The following is a 19,067-nucleotide window of genomic DNA, read 5'->3' as shown; positions in this document are numbered from 1 at the left end:
TGGCGAGCGTGACCGCAACTGAAACGGTGAAACCCACCTACCACCGCCTGCCGCCGCGGGAGGAAACAGTGCAACATGGGGTCCCCGGAAGGTCCCGGCGATGCAATTTGGGACGAGACAGGCAATAGCACCACTGTGCTTCAGGGGATGGACAAAGTACGGAGTAGGTACATCATAACGAAGGTTATCAAAGTGCAGTTTCAGCGCGAGGATGTTGTGGGAGTGTGACCTCTGGGGGTGACGTAGATGCACAAGTCAACCTTACGGTTTTCCAAGAGCTGGCAGTCGAAGATTCATCATCAATGTATGTACCTCTTACAGAACTGGCTTTGCGTGGGGGTTGACTCACCATCCCACAGAGAGTTGTCACTTAGGTTAATTGGAACAGCCTTGAATAACCTCGCAAGTCTATTAATATCCTAGACACGGCAACGCTCAGAAAACGCTGATAATTGTCAAGCGATGGGGCGAAAGAGCAAAAGTACACGTAGAATAATACAATTCGAGCAAAACGAAGCCCGGGTTTTTCCTTTTGGTGCTAACCTACGTCATATCAGGCCATGGCCTAATGGTCGGGAAGTGGGAATTCTAGTGTACCATTCTCATGGTTCGTGAGGTAGCCTGCCAACTCCAGCTGTCCCGTCCTGTCCTGTCCTGTCCTGTCCTGTCTGTTCTGTCTGTCTCACATGCTGCTTGAGCGCACATGAAATGGAACTGGACTCGATTTAACTCCCACCCTGCCGCCAGCTACACACACATCGTTGGTGTTTTCATGCTTACCAAGTGCTCACAAGAACGTTTGGCGATGGGGTCTAGACTCCAGGTACAACCTGATTGCTGACCCCCTTAAAGGCTAAAGTTGCCCAGCTGGTTAGCCCAGATCAGCCGAACCATGGATTGAATATTGGATGCGAAGTCTCGGAAGGCGCCGATGAATCTAATTGATCAATAGTCTGGGGACTTTGGCGGTTGAAACCCCGCGTTTTGGATGATTTATCTTGAATGCCCTGATTTGTCATGTACCAGGCAGAGATGATCGTCGAGTTGTATGAATAGTCTCATGCTATCTATTGTCTTTCCCGCTTGGCGTTGTGGTTGAGTCTGGGAGTCTGGGAGTGTTGTGTTTGGAACGCCAGCAAAAAGGGTGATGCCAGATCGACACACAAACATCGAACGCGCGGTTTCAAGTCGAGACCATGCCATGCCATCCAAAGGCGACGAGCATAAGTGGCAGCCGGGTGGTTGTGTTTACTTTTTTCCTGCTTAATGTTCAGTGCCAAGTGGTACCAGATATCATTTCGTCAACGCACCAATCCGGGACGATCGGTTACTAGGATCCCCTAAAGGCTCCCTTAACAGGATCACCTAATAGGATCACCGACGTAGACTCGAAAGAGGATTGGGCCGAACAAACTCAAACTACGCGCACGCGACAGTCTTCGTGGGGAGGTTGGAAAAGCTCTGTCTTCCCCTAAATTTTCTCTTCATATCTTTTGATCCTGTTCCCATTTCTGCCGAGCTTAATAATGCATATACATACATGTATATGTAGGACCTGAGAAGCCTTCAATAATTCCCAGATACTTCGGTTAGACAGGGTCCTTCAGTGCGCGCACTCTGCGGCGACCCCAGACTGCGGCCCACACACAAAAAGCAATACAGTCCAACTTTCTCGCACGCGGGCTGCTGGCTGCTGTGGGAAACCAAGCCAGGACTGTGAAAGAGTCCGTTTCTGGTTGGTTTTGGGGACCCATAAAGGCCCTGCCATAAGTCTTTTGGAGACGTCAGACGTCAATTCAGTGGTGGTTTGTCGGAGATTACGGCCATACCACGCAAAATCCAAAAACAGCAACCCCACGCTCCAGCCTACAGCCTTTTTTCCCCCTACCCTGGTCCCCTACAAATCTGGCTTTGCTTTGCCCAGATTGCTCGACGACTTTATTATTCCCTGCCTCAACCCTCAACTGGTTTTTCTGCAATAAATACTTCTTAGGATCGGAGAAAGGGTCTTGATCTGGCTGTTTCCTTCCAGCATACTTCAATCACACTACCCACGAATACTTGCTAAGATGGACTTACTCAATTGTACCATCGCTCTCGGCTTTTGTGGTCATCTCTAGACTTCAGTTGCCCGAATATCCCGAGCCATCTGTGTCGGAGATCGCTTCAACGCGCGCTCTTCCATCCTCCCATAATTATCCCGAGATCCCCTTCAACAACTCGCTGTCAGCTGATTCGCTTCGCCATGTCTGAACTAAAGGACATCCAAGTTTTAGACTGTGCCAAGGTACAGTCTCTGGAACCCATCATCTCCGACCACCAAGTTGCCATCGCTCCGATGGCTACCACGCAGCTTTGCAGTCAAGCAATTGAGGCAAAGGAGGTGCTAGAAACACCCGACGTTTCTTTGAGGCAGAAGCACACCCTCAAGATCGCTAACCGGCACGTCACGTGCCAGGTTCAAACGCCGCAAACGCCCCTGGCCAACGAGTCTATCGGCATTAGCCGTGCTTTGTCCTCGGCGGTCCCCCTGCCCATGAATTTCGGCTGCATTATTCCAGGCGTCTTCCGCAGCAGCTATCCGCAGGCGCAGGACCTTGCCTACCTTCGTCAGCTGAAGCTCAAGACGATTGTCACGCTCGTGCAAAAAGACCTCCCAGAAGGCTTTCAAGAGTTCATCAACGGCAATGGCATCACCCACAAAGTTTTCGACATGGTGGGGACGAAAAAGGCCGAGATTCCCATGGGCCTGATGCGATCGATCATGGAGATCATCGCCGACAGGAGATATCATCCCCTCCTAATTCATTGCAACCACGGCAAGCACCGGACTGGCTGCGTGGTGGGCGTGTATCGGAAATGGAGCGGCTGGGATACCGCTTCCGTTGTTGCCGAGTACCACAAATACGCGGCCCCTAAGGCACGCGACTCCGACGTCAAGTACTTGAACGAGTTCAAACTCACAAGTCTGAAGCACGTCATGACGGAGAAAAAGCCTTATGGGATCAGGCAGTTCAGCTTTCTGACTATGGTTGCGGCTATGAGCCTCGTGGTCTGGATTATGACCCTATATTGTTCCTCTCAAACAATTATCGACGTGAGTCGTGGGAATTGCACCCTAGAGAGGGCAAGAAGCTGCGGATACATACCGAAGCTGTCTGTAAGTTTATATGGGTGCGGACAGGGATTGGAGCCAGGCAAGGTGCGAGACCAGAGCTGATTGTATCAACATGTGGCGTCATGGCGCAAGATGACTGCTTGGGGGACGATACACTTGCGGGACAGCATTATACACATCCAGCATGGAGACGACTCAAGTGCTGAAATATCTCCCGGGCGTTACGGATTTGTTTTATAGATTTATACGAAATGATTATTGTCGAGGTTTCAACCATAAAACTCTTAGAGCTACACGATATCAATACAACAAAAAGGAATATAAACCTTTCGGGTTGACACATGAGCAAATGATTTTTATCACTCGTCACTTCTTTAAGTAAGCAGCAGCAACATTGAGATATATATCTTAACTGGCCCAGTCATTTCTTTTGGGTTGAGCATGCAGAGCTACAAACATTGAGGTCGCACCAGCAAATAGCATGCTGTCTTCGTAGCCTCAGGAGAATCAATTGTATATTTTGAATCGCCTAAGCTTACACTCCCGATAGCATCTGCGCAGCTTCCTGTCTCGATATCCCAGCCAGTACTACCAATACCCTGCCTCACCCAGGTCTTGGGGTGGGACACGTTCCACGAAGCCCTTCTCCCCGCCGCGAACCCAAGTAGGCATACACATGTACGTAACATAGGCACCCTTAAAGTCCTACCTCCTTATCCTCAACCCCACCGCGGGTTATCCCTCCGCTCCGCCTCCTCGGCCTTGCGATCCGCCGTCGCGTACACCCAGCCGCAGCCGGCGAGGTTCGCGAGCCCCAGGACGACGGCGGTGCCCCGGACGGCGCCGCGGACGCCGAAGCGCTGGAAGAAGGAGGCGGGGCTCCGGCGCAGGGCCAGCAGGGCGTAGGTGCCGCTTGCGGCCGCTGTCAGGCCGGCGCTGTCCTTCTTGAAGCCCTGCAGGTTGATGTAGCTCGAGAAGAGCAGCACGGGGACGAACAGCATCGGCGCCTTCTGCAGGGGGCAGATGTGCAGCGCCGTGATCAGGGTGGCCAGGCCCGTGGGGGCCATGGAGTGCGCTGGTTTGCGTCAGTATTGCTGGCTGGCTGGCTGGCTGACTGGCTGTTTTATTTTATTCTCATTTTGTGTATGGGAAAGGGGGTTTTTGGGTGGGCGAGGAAATACTTACTGCCCCAGGCGGAGAGGGTGGATAGGGTTGTCTGCTTGGAGGGTTCGGTAGCCATTGTGAGTTGTTGCTGTGAGCTGGATATCGGATTGAAGTATGAAGATTGGGTGTTATCAAGAGGCCTGATGTCACAAGACCAGGGACGAGTTGTGAGGTTGGAGGATGGATGCACGGTGTATTATGAAGTGTTCCGTAGTTTGGGGAGGGTTGCTTTCATGCAATAATATATTGGCCCGTTGATCATCGAGTTATCATCGTCTAAGTCGCTTCAAGACGTGCTGAATCTCTACAGTAGCTGCTGAACATGTCATAGCTAAAAGGCCAAGCTTCTCCAGAAGGGTACGTACCTAATCTATAGCTGGTTGCCCCCCCCCCCCCATCCCATGTTCTACAGCACCCGCCACAAGCCACACCAGAGCCTGAGTCGCCCGCTGGAAAAGCCACTTTGCACTTTGCACTTATCAATCGAATGGCAGGAAGTGTCCCCGTGGTGTGGTGCAAGCAAAGCAAGCCCAGGGTACTGCCCTCTCTCTGACCAGATATCGACTCCATTCAATATTCTCTGTACTTCTGAGCCTTGCCAAAAACCCACCACCGCCATCTCATCCTCCTCTTCCGTTGCTGCTATCTCGAGGACATCTGTCCCTCATCCGTGTATCGACATACGATTGCCTCGGCTGTCCAACAAATCTGTCGTCGTTCTCAAGAAACAAAAACAAAAAAACCAACAACCACTAGTCCACCCGCTCATTATATACTACGCATCCGGCCCGCCTATAAAACCGCACTTGGCTACCTATCCATCCGGACACGCCACATACAACACAACTTCTGTGTACTGCGATCGATACGAACCCGATTAAACCGCGGCAATGCCCAGCGCAACCGCATCAGGCGCCGACGCGGGCGGCGCGAACGGCTCGGCGAAACACCGGGAGCACAACCAGGGCAACCAGGAGCGCAAGTACACGGTAGAGCAGAAGGCGGCCGTGCTGCGGATCCGGCGCTGCCAGCCGACGGCTTTTTATGATATTCTGGGGATCGAGTCGGTCAAGACTACATGTTCCGAGGCCGATATCAAGAAGGCCTACCGCAAGCAGTCGCTGCTGACCCACCCGGACAAGAACGGCCATGAACACGCCGATGAGGCCTTCAAGATGGTCAGCCGTGCCTTCGGCGTGCTGGGCGACAAGGAGAAGCGCGAGAAGTTCGACCGCTACGGCACCGACCCGGACTCGCGCTTCGAGAGCGCCCGCGCCCAGGCCAGTAACCCTTTTAGCGGCTTTGGCGGTGGGAGAGCGGCGAGCGGGGGCGGTGCTGGCCCCGGCCCGGGTTTCGGGGGCGGTAATATGTGGGAGGAGGAGATCAGTCCGGAAGAAATGTTCCAGCGTTTCTTTGGCGGCGGTTTTGGGGGTCCGTTTGGAGGTGAGTTTTCTTTACATAACAAAAAGTCCCCTGGCAGCTGGGGGCGTGCATGAGCGACACCTGGGAAGATGCATACTCCACAACACGATGACACATGAGGCTGACAAAGAGATCCATACACAGGCTTCGACACAGGACCGCAGTTTGTCTTCAACCTCGGCGGGAATAGGGGCTTCCGTGTACATCAAATGGGCGGTGCCGGGCCTCGCAGGCGGCCACGTGAAGCGGCAGCTGGCCCGCAACGAGAAACGACGGGCTGGGACACGCTGGTGTCGCTGCTGCCCATCATTTTCCTGTTCCTGTTCCCGCTGTTGACGTCGATTTTCTCGGGCGGCGAGACTCAATCGGCCACGCCTAAGATGATGTTCGAGACGGGTGAACCGCCCTACACGCACCACCGTAGGACGCCGAAGTATCACGTCGACTACTACATTAACCCGCAGGACGCACACGGCTGGACGGACCACATGTTCAAGCAGCTCGACCGGCAGGCCGAGGTCAAGTTCACCAACGAGCTGCGCTTCAAGTGCGAGAGCGAGATGCGGCAGCGCCAGGACCTCCACGACAAGGCCCAGGGCTGGTTCTACCAGGACCCGGACAAGATGCGGGTCGCGCGGGCGTACGAGATGCACAGCTGTAAGCGGCTGCAGAAGATGGGGATCACGAGGTGACCTGCCGATGGTTACGCGAAGGAGAGGCTGGTCGGTATTTCCCATTAAGACACCATGAAGCAATGGTGGAAAGGGAAGAGAAAAGAGCATCGATATCTCTCAAAGACATTTCACAGCGGTGACCGGCCGGCATGGGGATGATGATGATGATGTGTGCACAACTTCTTCCTGCGGAAACATGCATGGCCTTTGTATAATAGGGGCTTTCATATTGACTGTCTCTATCAGCGTCTCTTGCACCTTTGTGGCCTTTTCTCGAGGTACGATAGATGCCTGGAGGCATATATATGCATTTTAATGATACGATGCGATGCCCTGTGTAGATTGTTCTGTATATTACTAGTATCGCGCACCAGGCCCTTTCTTTGGCCAGCGATGAAGACGAATAAGCGGCGAAATTTGGATGATCAATATTAAATACTCGACCTTCAATGCTTTAGCCAGATATGCACCCCTTTTCAGGCCACGCTGGATTATCCAAGTTGGTGACAGGATGTACTTACAGGGGAATATATGTAATGGTTAATGGTGGTTTTTGGCATAATATATACTGCACTCGCCTCTCAAGAAACACCCCATACTCCAAGCACATTCTTCCTGTCCCCTTCGACCTGGCCTTGTGCACTCCGGCCCTCCAGCTTCTTTACCCTCCTCACCAGGAGTCCGACACATAGCGGCCCGAGGATTGTGCACAGGACAATGGCCCACGTGATGATTAGGAAAATTTCCGATACCTCCTCTTCCGACGGCGATGACGAACTCCGAAATATCCCCTTGCTCTCGGCAACCGAGGAGATGAGAAACCCGATCTCTCCTCTCGCGACCATGGCACTGGACACAATGCCCGAAGGGTAGAGTGACAGTGGCTTTCTCGGCTGGCTAGACTGCTTGGCTTGCGGAGCCGATCTCGAAGTTGCTGGTGCTGTTGGAGTATGTTGACTGTTTGCTTCGTCTGTCTGGCCATGGGGCATTGTTGCCTGCCCGGTAGATTGCTCTGTGTTCTCGATGACGCTCGACTTCTCGCCTTGGCCTTTCTGTGGTCTTTGATGGATCAACTTTCCCGGGTTGATGCCTTGTAATAGGATGCGGGCAGTACGAGAAGCTGACGAGTACATGCCTTTGAAGAGGCTGCTGACGGATAACGGAAAACGAACAAGCCAGGCACCGCACAGAGTCTTGCCCAGAATCATGAGGACTGTGTAGATGATGCCGCGCCATACTACTGGGCCGCTAAACATGCGACTTATGGGGATCGAGAAGCCGATCGATGCCTTGATATCACCTGTAAACTCATGACACATCCACGTAGGATAAAGATGCTAGATGGAGTAGAAGTGTGACGACAACTTACAAAAAAGAAAGGCTTCAGGATGCGCTCGACCGAGTCGCCGTAGTACGTAGAGTACATATCCCGGGTATCCGTCTCTTTTGGAGCCGCTCCTTGCTGGCGTGAATCAGAGCTTGCATTTGCATTATCTTCGCGAGCAGTTGTCGGTGGATGCGGTGCAGAAGAGGAGCCAGTGTCCTCTGCCGTAGAAGAAGCTCCGCCCGTTACCACCTGCTCGGAAGAAGGACTAGCAGCGACGAGAGCAGCACGCTCGTCGCGCCACCAGCTCGCCACGATGCCGGCCAGGTAGGCGGCCAGCAGCACCGAGGCGCCGGCGTAGCCCGCAGCCGCCACGAGCCCGAGCAGGACGCCCGTCTGCACGAGCAAGGCGCTCTGCCCTGCTTGCGTCAGCCGGGACAGCAGCCCCCGGGACTGCTCCTGCTCCGAGTGCTTCTGTTTCTTCGAAGTCGACTGTTTCTTCCTCCACACGTACGCCATCAAGGGACGCAAAACAAAGCGGCAAGCCAGAGGAACCGCGACCGCGAACGCGACGGAGACAAACACCGGCCTGACCACGATAGCGGGCGCGATATTATTACCACCAGCAGCCCCGCCGCCGCTCGTGCTCAGCACCGTGAACGTGGTGCCGAGGCTGGTGGAGCAGAGCGCGGCTCCCGCCGCGAACGACTGCAGCGGTGCGGCGCCCGCGAGGGGCCCCAGCAGGAAAGAGAGGCCGATGGGCGCCGCGATGCCCGTCAGGGCGACGCAGGACGAGAGCAGCAGGTTGGCGCGCATGGTGGGGAGGGAGTTCGAGGAGCCGCCTAATGGATTGATTGCGTGGCACAGTATTAGTCGTCAGTTCACGTACCTATATACAACATAGATGACATAATGTCATATACACGCAAGGGAGATATATTTATAGGTTGCTACATACCTTCAAAAACAATCATGATGAGCCCGAGATAGCCCAGCTGCACGATGGCATGTTTGACGGGCTCCGAGAGCCATCCACCGCCAGGCGTGCCCCACGCAACACCGACGAAGACCTGCCCGACGAGGCCGCAGTAGAGCGTCCGGTCCAGGACAGAGTTGACGATGTTCAGAGTCAGGAGGAAGCTGGACAGGATGAGGATGTCCTCAAGACCCGGCTCATGGTAAGGGAGCGATACCGCAGGCATCATTCATACATACCCTGCCTTTGATGTGAAGTATTGATAAGAAGTGAGTTCGAAATAATGTATACCATGGATGGAGCCCGAAGAAAGTCAAATCAAAGCCGGGTTGAGCCTAGTCTTGCGACATTTGCTGCTCTGGCTCGTCTTTTATGGAATGTCGATGAATGAGGGACGGACTTCAAGGGTTGGGATGAAGTTGCGATTAGTGGCTTGGCCCCACAGCTGCGTCATGGTCGTGGTACTCCGTATAGGACGCAAGCATCGTGGTGCCATATCAGAGCTGAAGACCCAGTGGCAATTGTGTAGAAAGGGGGTCGCCCGTTAATTGTATATCAATAGAAAAAAAAGAACCAAATAGTCAATAGACAACACCGCATAAACGCGTAGCTTCTTCAAAATGGCTGAAAAACGGCCTGAGCTCTATTCTGTAGTCTATCTCATCAACCTCTTCGTCTATCTCGTCAGCCTCTTCAATCGCTGTCTACCTCTTTCGGCCAAAGCACCTCGTGTCGCCACAGTGCCTTGATCATTCTAATAAGAACCAAGCACCACACAAAAATCAGTATCGCTGCCATGACGCAGCTGTAAATCTTCAGTCCGGTGTTGTTAAACGCCTTGGCTAACGCTGAAGTGGCCGTGACCAGGGCCGTATTGGGAAAGACAAAACTCCACCATGTCATCTGAAAGGGCATCGTATGCTCCTTGCGCAGGTACTTGTGTAGTGACCCGACTGATACGACGAAAAACCACTTGCTCAAGCCCCAGAGCCAGAGACCCATCACTATCGATATGAACCGCAAACTCCAGATTGCGTATATGCGTCCATCCATGTCATCTGGTAAGATCATGTCCACCTGACTCCCCAGTACAACAACGCCGGCGCATGTAAACCCGGCTGGACCAATAGATATAAATACACCAGGTCGCTGCATGTCTTGCGGCAGCTTTTGCGTCATAAGACGATACAGGAAGGCCGCGCACACCATGAAACTAATGAGAAACCCGGTCCCCTGAACTGTTAGAGCACACAGAGAAATAGCCATCCGATGAATGACTATGGCCGAGTTTTGCTGAGTTACGCCAGTGATGAGATTGGTAGCGAACGGTGCGGCTAGAAGTAGGGGGTAAGCCGGAAACACCCAAACCGGAGTCATCGTGTGTATGGGGAAAATCCTAATGGGCGAGTTAGCAAACGTAGACTGGCCGGTTCAAAAGGCTCGATGACTGAGACGACTGACTGTGTTGACCAGAGTATCAAATACATGCCACAGCTAGCGGTGACGCTCACAGTGATGTAGACCCAGAAGAGTACTTCGACAGCACGCTGAAGCCAGGGGCCAGCGTTTGGAATCCCATACTCGCACACGTTGATCAAAATGATGCCCGCCCTTGACAACGTATGTTAGAGGAATAATCATTCCGTATAAGCTACGTTTACTCACGAAACAACCTAAGATTGTAAGCTACATTTGTACATCGTTAAGAGGGAATGGGATGGGTACCTACCACAGCGGGAATAAAGAGGCATTCCATCTGATCCGTGAAAGAATGAATGAAAGCACCGGGCGAGAAACTGAACCTCATGATAGCGAGTGCGCAATTGGCCACGAAGAAACATATGTTGATTATCATGAAGACGAGACCAATATAATAAAGCCACTTTGCATCATAGGGCACTGTAGTCCGGTTAGAATAAGAGCAGACATGAGAACTTTTGGGTCCCCTTACAAGTATGGAGAACGTTGGATACGCCTCCTGTTGCCTATAGATGGATGAGATAAGAATAAGAAAACATTGGCAACTTTGTGTCCTAGCTTACCATAGTCTAATAACGTGTTAGCACATATAGACTCGGCATGGAAATGTATCGGACGAGGGACGACCTACCATGGTGAACCAATTCCATTGGTGGCAGCATATACGATCTCGTAAGCCAACTTTGGTGGAGTGGCCCTGCTTCTGCGCATTGGAGAGCATCTTGGCCAGACTTGCAGGACTAGGAGCTGCTTGGTGGTTTGAGTTCAAGACGCGCCTCTCGTGCAGACGACTTGACTCGAGGGGGCAGTCTCCAGACATATGGTGTCCCTCCCGGGGCGTTATGTAGCCATTGGCAGTAGCCTCGATCTCTAAGTTCAACGGTCGAGGCATCCTGACACACAGAAGTCGTCGGGCCCCGGGCAAAGAGACGCGAGATGATATACAGGCCGATGAGAGCGACAGGTTCCACATGGGCTAGTGCGGATTGGAAGTTGACCAGAGTTGTCACAAACACGACAACCTGTAGAACAATCGAGCCCACGTTGGAGATGGACATGTCCGGATATTTGTATAGAAATAGCGCCTGCGTGACGGGTGGGCAAAAGATATTCAGGCAATGTGGAAAGTGGAGTCCTGGGTGCTAGTCAGGCCGCCAGCCAAGATGAGGTTTGCCGAATTATCAACGACAACGCCGGGGGTTTGGGAAGGTGGAGGGTAGGGCGTGCACGTGTACGGTTGGCCGGGGGCAGCAGGTATCCTCGACACTTGATCCTTGAAGTGAAGATCGATCCAGGATGTGGGTGACGGTGGTGACGCTAACAAGTTGGAAGTATGTAGTTTTGTGTAGAATGTTTGACTTGGGCCTTGGAAACCGCGATTGCTAGAGATGGGAATTAGGAGAGGAGGACCTGCAATCAGCGGCGGTCTTTGGTGGCACAAACGTTACTAGTATTGGAAGTACCTTAGGTTAGGTAACCTCAAGTAGGTACGCAGTCAGGCCAATTGGCAGTTGACCAGAAGTGCCTTGAGTGTGTAACAAGACTCCGAACTAACCAGATCTAACACCAGAAGCAGCTACCTTAATTAGGTATACAGTTGGATATGCGGCTAACGCCCTGATCAAATCAGCCCCAGCGACCATATCGGTTGATGAGCAGTCATGAGATATGTAGATATGTGGTTTCGTAAGTACCGTCGCTTTGCTGCTCGAAACCCCGCGTGTAGGCAATGCGGTCATCGGTGTTAGCGGTTGCGACGGCAAGTCATGGAGTTGGCCGGGGCAAGCAAGGCCCTCCCCAAGCTCCCCCAGCGTGCCAGGTGCCAGGCTACGGAGTACTGGCTCTTGTTGCCAACCATCTGAGACTGCAATTATGTAATGATGGATCAATAAGACCTCAGATGGTCAGATTGGTTACACGCGAGATAGATCCTCCTGAATGGAATGGGCTGTTCCGACCCCGAGTCCTGAGGTTGGCTGTGGGCCGCAGGTGGATATCTTCCGCCGTGGTCACACAGCAGAGAAAGCCGCAGCCAAAAGTGAGGGAGTCTGTTCCAGTGCTGTGTAACCTAAAGTTAGTGCTCGAATTCAACCATCACTCCTCTCCCAACATTAAGGGTAACACAATCCTCAACAACATCCCAAACGGAAACATCGATCACGCCGGATTTCTCCCTCGATTGGCCCTTGGACCTTCCGGCCGCACAGTAGGTATAACGGAACAAGAAAGATCCAAAAAAATATATCCAAGAAGAACTCGCCTCGGCTAGCCGTTTCGCTTCCGTTGCCCCCATTGCCTCAAGGTTGATCACTGCATTTGGACACGGCCTTGGATTACCGCATCGTAGTCTCAACCATCGATCCTGTCGCATGCTTCATGGAAGGCATACGCACCGATTACGCTTTGCAATAGTAACGATAGTGTTTCACCGGAAACTCTTAACCCACGTGGTACTCTGAATCTACAATGTCCTTTCGCCCACGGTCCTCGAAACGATGGTCCTTAAAAGACTCTTATGGTAAGTCCTCCATGGCCTGACAAGGATTGTTCTTCAAGAGCTACCCATCAGGGCGTCTTGTGCTGACCAGGCGCTTGTTACCAGGCTTCATCGCCAACTATGTCGAAGCTCAAACACGCAGAGCACCGGCGCTACACACATCGCAACACGCTAAATCCTTGCGTCGGACCCCGTTACGTTGCCTATCGGTTACGCGAAAGCTCAGTGACACTTCTGCCGCTGGGCCTGGAACTCCCGAGGAGTCGCCGCAGGACTCTGCCTCGAGTGCACAGTCGCAAGCTTCTCGACGCGGCTTCCACAACTATTTCGTAACACATCTTCCCTCTTCGTCTCTACACCCAGATTCGCGTATATCCGGTCCGCACCACAGGCTACCCCGATCCGCCGCGACACGATATGTGCCAACTCCAGGCTCATCGCCTGCCCCTGCGGCTGCGCCGCCCAATGTGTCAGCAAACCGCGACCTTACCGTGGTACGGATACCGTTACGCAGTGCGAAGCATCACTTCGGAGTCGCCGAGTCGCGGGGCCAGCGGCCGCACAACGAAGACACAAATCAGGCTGGGACCATAGACATGCCATCTTTTGCGAAACGCACTCCGATCAGCCTGGTTCGAAGTGCCATAAACAAGAAAGAAGGGGGGACCCCGGCCGACAGTGCATTTGGTGATCCCCAGATCTTTTACTTCGCCGTCTTTGATGGCCATGGTGGCAACCAGTGCAGTGACTTCCTACGAGAGGAGCTACATGGCTACATCGAGGAGGCAGCTAGCGAGTTTGAACTCAAAAGTAGTCTCAAAGCCAACAGGAAAAGTATCAGCGAACCGCAGCTGGTTCCTACTCCTATGATGAGAGACAAAGATGCCGGCGGGGCCAAACAACTGGGCAGCATGGATCTGAAGGGCCCTCAAGAAGTCAAGCATGAGGCTGAGATACCCAAGGCAGACAAGCATGGCGCCATCAACGAGGTCGACAACGCCGAAGCCATGGCCGGCTCCAAACCTGAACCTGCTGAGGGCAACGAGTCGAAGGCACTCAGATTGCAAAAGGCCCTTGTAAAGGAGTACAAGGAGGCCATTGGGGGTTACTTTCGGCGCTTTAATCCGCCCCATTTCGGGGTACGACGAGAGCCAGATACCCCTGAGCCACCCGTCACGATAGAGGCTGTCTTGACATATGCCTTCCTCCGGGCTGATCTAGACTTTATCCGGGCCCAAGCACGTAAACCGGACCCTGACGACCCGTACGTTGCGGATACCGCTCTTAATAACGACGAAATCCTAGGAGCACCGCACCACGCGCCCCCATCAGGCCACGGGATCGGAGGTGGAAAACGATTCAAGGGAGGTTCTACTGCTTCCATCGCTCTGATCTCTACCCCGACACCTGCGCCGTTCTGGCATCCGGCGGCTACTAGCACATTGATTGTCGCTCACGTAGGAGACACGCGAATTTTGCTCTGCGAGACCTCAACAGGCCTGGCAAAGCCCCTGACTAGTGATCACCACCCCAGCTCGCCAAGTGAGGCTCAACGTCTGCGCCGCTACACGGCCTCCTTCATCACCGACTCTTTCGGCGAGGAGCGCATCCAGGGGTTGGCGAACTCGCGCGCCTTTGGAGACATGGGCTCCAAGCGCCTGGGCGTGTCGGCCGAGCCCGAGATCACCAGGACGGAGCTTGGCCAAGCACAGTACAGCTTTATTGTGCTGATGTCGGACGGCATCTCGGGCACCCTCAGCGACCAGGAGATTGTGGACATCGTCAAGGAGGCCAAGACGCCCGAGGAGGGAGCCACCGACGTGGTGAACTACGCCAACGAGGTCACGAGTAACGGAGACAACTCAACTTGTCTCGTTGTCCGCCTCGGCGGCTGGGAGAGAAGAAGCGAAGGTGGGCTCGGCAGTTTGGGTACGAAGGAAATCAGAGACTATCGACGCAATGAGGCTCTTGATCCTAGGAGGGATCGAAGATAATGCTACTGCTGTAGCGGCAGACGGGCTATATATATGATATCGGACTGGGCAGCCTGCTGTACTGGTATTGGGAACGCATGATACAACCCTAGACTTGAGCAAGGTACTTGACTTGAGTGAAATATATATGAAGAATACTTCTCTGCTATGCCCGTACTGGGCCGAATCAAATCATATTCATGACAGTACCTTGCTTTGCTCCATGTTTCCAGTCGTCTTCACTCATTGACTGCTTCGGCCTGAAATCATTAAGCATGAATGGAGCTCCGTCTCTACATGACGCAGGTTTTCCGGTCATTCAGATATGGTGACAGAATAGGCCGCCGAATATGGGTACCTGCATAGATGGACCATGTTGCAAAGCAGGATGAGTATGTCGAAAATTAAGAGGGGATCAATGTGGACATTGAGAATGTTCATCCAGCTCAGATGGATGGACATATATATATACGCCTGCTACGGGCACAGGAACGTCGAAAAAATGAAGAGAAAAAAAACTCTTCATCCGTGAAATGTCGTACATTAATTAACTGGAATCACCCTGCCTTCCATCCAACCACCAGTACTTGGCTGTGGTTGCGCGGCACTTCTACGAAAGGTCATATTTATTAAGAATTGAAATGTTACGACCGGCGGTAAGAGGCATAGGTCCTTGAGAGCCGTGAAAGGCGTCCCTCTCATGCTTCCATAACGGCGTAGTTATATATGCTCTAGGGCACAAGATAGAGGATAGACTCGATTGGCAGCAGGGAAACGCGAAATAAATCGCGATCCCCACTCAAGCTCACCTACAATAAAGTGTGCTCAGGTACAATTTTGTTGAAGAAAAGAAAGAAAAAAAATCCTAAATTTCTCTGCGCCAAAGCTTAGTTTTGATAAGCCAGGCCTGGGCCGGCTAAACGTCGGGGCGGTGGATGGGGTCTGGTGGGGGACCCTCTCGGGATTGGCTCCTGTCCAATAGTGATCCAACAGCTACCCAGGTGCCAGGGACTATCATCATAACTAACACGAGCTTCAGAACTCACTGTGATTATGGTATTGTTATATGATAGCATCGAACCTTTGTTCTTCCATTGACTATGGCTAATAATCAAACCCTTGGCCTGTCTGCAAGCTACATCTAGAGCCTTCGGTTAAAGTAAAGGGCATGCTGCAGGCTAAAGTGAATCACTACCCGATCTCTTCCATCATGGAAAGGCAGTAATCAAGGCAATGCGGTTCCCGTCGTCCACAAGTTACATGGCATCATTTCAGCGTTTCCTTGCCGTCTTCTTCGTTGGCATAGTCTCAAACGGATCGTCGTCGTCCGATATCTCATCGTCGCTGATCTCTAGCGCGTTCGACTGCGACCCCTTCTGCGACGAGAAGTTGAGCTGGGTTTGCTTCTTAGAGGTAGTGGCTGCTGCTGCTCGTGACGGCCGCGACCGTGTCGGTTGGGACCTGGCTGGCTGTGATTTTGCCGCTGCTCCTCGTTTCGGTGGGGGTGCAGGTGCCTCATCGTCGTCCATGATAATATCGTCATCTTCATCATCGTCCTCATCTACAAAAGGCCCTGCCTTACGTCCCCGTCCCTTAGCAGATGCCTTCTTCGGTGCTGCTTTGGAAGGCGCCTTGGCCAGTCGACCTCTCTTCTTTGGCACTGAATCTTCCACGACATCGTCGTCTAAATCCATGTCCAAGTCGTCATCGTCTCCCTTCCTTGCTTTCGCCCGGCCTGAAGCCTTTGCTGGCTGTGACTTGCCATCTTGAGCATCTACGGCTGTAATAACTCCCTCTTGGTCTTCCCAGTGGCCCTCGAGATCCGAATCCCAACCGTCGGGCTTTGGTTTGACAATCCTGCGGTTGCTCTTCACTTCGCCAGCCTTGAATTGCTTTTCTTCTCTGGCTTTGATCTTCTTCATGATGTTGAGTATCTCCTCATCTCCGTCGTCATCGTCGTTGAGCGACATCATCTGCTTGACCTGCGTGGTAAGCTGATCATCGACAAACTGTTCCATTACATGCTTGTCGTCCTTGTTTACGAATTGGATTACTGCGTCGTTGAATGGTGCTTGTGGCAAAATCTTGAGCGTCTGCTTTTCAAAGTACTCAGTGACGAGACGCTCGACTTCAATGGCGTTGAGACCCAGCTCGGCGAGGGTCTCTTCTGGTATCTCCTCGATCTTCTCCTTACCTAAGTGAAGTCAGTATAAAAGCATCATCGTAGTAGGAGGTCTGATTAGACATACGCTGGATGGTCTTCTTCTTGTAGAAGTAGACGACATCGTGAGTGTTGGCAACTTTTCCCGCAAAGCGGTTTGAGAAACGCTGTGGGTTCTCACAGTCGAAAAGGCCGCCTTCTGGTGGTGTATACTCAACCTTCAAGCGTATCAAAGGCAACGGCGGCTCGTTTCGTTCTGCATTCTCGCCCTCTTCCTGGTCCTCATCCTGGTTTTCGTCGTGGTCTTGAATCGATGTCCATTCTTCGTTCGCCTCTGTGATCATTTCCTCGACAACTTCCATAAGCCTCCGCGTGATTTCCGACCGGTTGTCCTTCTTTTTGGCCAAGCTCTTGAATCTATCGTCCTTGGCAAGTACGATTTCTCTGGTGACGAACGGTCGGACTGACTTGATACGGTGTTTTTCCACCTTGAATTCCTTCCCTGTTACGTTGAGAATGGCAACGTGTTTTGCCACCGCTTCGCCGGGCACAAGAGATGTTGCTACCGATGATCCAGGCTGCATAACGTGGAAGCCCGTTTCGGGGTTGAGGGTGGGGTCAATAAGACATTCGTGTTCGTGGCCCCATACCACCAAGTCTAGCCACTCGGGAAGTGCATTCTCGGCGAGGTAGCTGGTAGCTGTGTGAGCATGATGGTTCTGGTGTACTGCCAATAAGTTGAACCAATCGCTCGTTTGTACGTTCGGGCGGAACCACTTGACGTGATGGTCGCGAAACGTCCTGTACATGCGCTCGTCTCGTACGTTGCTTAGGCCGTACAAGGCAAGCTTCGTCGAGCCTTTCTGCAGAAGAACCGGCTTCACCGAGATGTTGTCCACTTCAGGGACGCGTCCGAAGTAATTCACGAGACCAGAGACCTGAAGCAGGTCTAATGAGCAGTAATTGCCATCTCCCGAGGGGTCATCATGATTGCCGTGGATGGAAAACACGGGAATGGATACGTTGATATCCGGGTCTTCGTAGTTGACATGGCTGAAAGCGCCATGAAATACATCGACTGCATCACTCAAGAACTGTAGCTGGACAGGCTTCATGCCCAGGCAGTTCTTCCGTAGTGATCTCATGACCTGGAACATGGCGGGTCTCGAAGGCTTGTTCTCGTGAAAGAGATCGCCGGCGAGCAGCACCATGTCGACCTAATCTTCAATCAGCAGGAGCCATGTCGACATTAACGGGAAAACTGACATCTTCTTTGCGGGCAAGGCGAAGGATCTCATCGAAAGACTTCCAGCTGTCGTCTTTCCGTATAGGGTCCCGCTCGCCATAGCCGACATGATTGTCCGTAGCAACGAGGATACGGATCGTGTCTGCTTCTGTAAATACGTTCAGTGAGAGACAAAGAGAGTGGGTTTCCACAGCCAGCTAGTACCTGTAAGTTCGGATGAAGCCATATTGGCCTCCGATACTGATCAATGTTCGGCACGTGGGAGGGTCTGGAGTGAGTATGTTTATTCAACTTGGTGGTCGGGGATGCGAGAAATGGGAGGATCCATCAGGTTATATATTACCCAAAGTGAAGATACTGATCCATTATCTGCTGCCCTCGGTTCAGGCTGAGAGGCTCAAAGTTTGGGTGGAGGGAAGGGAATGGCGGCCAGTCAGTCAGTCACCAGCCGCGTTTGCGGGCCCCCACTGACGCACGAACCCACGTGACCACTCTAGAAGCACCTTACGTCTGTAGGTACTTCATGTTGGTAAGTTGCAGGCAACAACACGGACAATGACACATTCGAAAATGCTTCTGCTTATGAAATTGGGCTTAATAGCATCTATATCGGTACAGAACACAAAATGTAGATTATGATGTTATGTTCGCGGCTGCCCGAACATGACAAAACTTGAATACAGAAACACATGGCCATACATCACAGGGTCACATCTACCCAACACATAGAAAGATTCGAACCCGATAACACATTTGTTGATAAACAGAACCTCAGTGGTCATCGCTTCATGTAATAGCAAAATTATGGAAACCCCAAAGTCCATGTCGTCAATATCATGCATAACCGCTTTCCCTGCCGCTTTCCCTGAGAGGGAAAAAAAAAAAGAAAAAAAGCCACAGCCATCCAGTGAAGTTACCTGGAAACTAACTTGAACGCCGAACACCCCTTACCCATGCCTATGCCACCTTATGTACCAGAGGTCCCAAATATGCACTATACATCCTGCAAAGCGTATGCGTGGCCACAATCATG

At 52.4% G+C, this 19,067-nt stretch overlaps 7 protein-coding genes across 7 annotated transcripts; 3 read left to right on the top strand and 4 right to left on the bottom strand.

Annotated features, from left to right (window-relative positions):
* Positions 1-2,245: 2,245 nt before the first annotated feature.
* PG994_001565 (tyrosine phosphatase) lies at positions 2,246-3,220 on the top strand (the record flags this gene model as incomplete). The annotated part of the gene is made up of 2 exons (XM_066852974.1): positions 2,246-3,097; positions 3,194-3,220. 2 exons carry the CDS (start codon positions 2,246-2,248, stop codon positions 3,218-3,220), a joined length of 879 nt encoding a protein of 292 aa, XP_066721115.1.
* Positions 3,221-3,837: 617 nt separating this feature from the next.
* PG994_001564 (uncharacterized protein) lies at positions 3,838-4,358 on the bottom strand (the record flags this gene model as incomplete). Its single annotated transcript, XM_066852973.1, has 2 exons — positions 3,838-4,193; positions 4,304-4,358. The coding sequence occupies 2 exons, from the start codon at positions 4,356-4,358 to the stop codon at positions 3,838-3,840; spliced, it is 411 nt and encodes a 136-aa protein (XP_066721114.1).
* An 814-nt stretch (positions 4,359-5,172) lies between these two features.
* On the top strand, positions 5,173-6,396 carry PG994_001563 (ER associated chaperone; the record flags this gene model as incomplete). Its single annotated transcript, XM_066852972.1, has 2 exons — positions 5,173-5,725; positions 5,849-6,396. 2 exons carry the CDS (start codon positions 5,173-5,175, stop codon positions 6,394-6,396), a joined length of 1,101 nt encoding a protein of 366 aa, XP_066721113.1.
* A 563-nt stretch (positions 6,397-6,959) lies between these two features.
* On the bottom strand, positions 6,960-8,904 carry PG994_001562 (Sodium/hydrogen exchanger family-domain-containing protein; the record flags this gene model as incomplete). The annotated part of the gene is made up of 3 exons (XM_066852971.1): positions 6,960-7,667; positions 7,748-8,544; positions 8,661-8,904. The coding sequence occupies 3 exons, from the start codon at positions 8,902-8,904 to the stop codon at positions 6,960-6,962; spliced, it is 1,749 nt and encodes a 582-aa protein (XP_066721112.1).
* A 467-nt stretch (positions 8,905-9,371) lies between these two features.
* On the bottom strand, positions 9,372-11,049 carry PG994_001561 (c4-dicarboxylate transporter; the record flags this gene model as incomplete). The annotated part of the gene is made up of 7 exons (XM_066852970.1): positions 9,372-10,074; positions 10,140-10,289; positions 10,352-10,364; positions 10,404-10,577; positions 10,630-10,663; positions 10,721-10,726; positions 10,789-11,049. The coding sequence occupies 7 exons, from the start codon at positions 11,047-11,049 to the stop codon at positions 9,372-9,374; spliced, it is 1,341 nt and encodes a 446-aa protein (XP_066721111.1).
* A 1,574-nt stretch (positions 11,050-12,623) lies between these two features.
* Positions 12,624-14,648, top strand: PG994_001560 (uncharacterized protein; the record flags this gene model as incomplete). Its single annotated transcript, XM_066852969.1, has 2 exons — positions 12,624-12,675; positions 12,760-14,648. 2 exons carry the CDS (start codon positions 12,624-12,626, stop codon positions 14,646-14,648), a joined length of 1,941 nt encoding a protein of 646 aa, XP_066721110.1.
* A 1,250-nt stretch (positions 14,649-15,898) lies between these two features.
* Positions 15,899-18,260, bottom strand: PG994_001559 (meiotic recombination; the record flags this gene model as incomplete). Its single annotated transcript, XM_066852968.1, has 4 exons — positions 15,899-16,821; positions 16,877-18,005; positions 18,055-18,182; positions 18,239-18,260. 4 exons carry the CDS (start codon positions 18,258-18,260, stop codon positions 15,899-15,901), a joined length of 2,202 nt encoding a protein of 733 aa, XP_066721109.1.
* Between the last annotated feature and the right edge of the window lie 807 nt (positions 18,261-19,067).

This window comes from Apiospora phragmitis (genome assembly GCF_038363925.1).
Source record: "Apiospora phragmitis strain CBS 135458 chromosome Unknown utg000002l:1.0-5516284.0:1.0-5523493.0, whole genome shotgun sequence".
Taxonomy (NCBI): Eukaryota; Fungi; Ascomycota; class Sordariomycetes; order Amphisphaeriales; family Apiosporaceae; genus Apiospora; species Apiospora phragmitis.
This window is presented reverse-complemented; position numbering and strand designations above follow the sequence as displayed.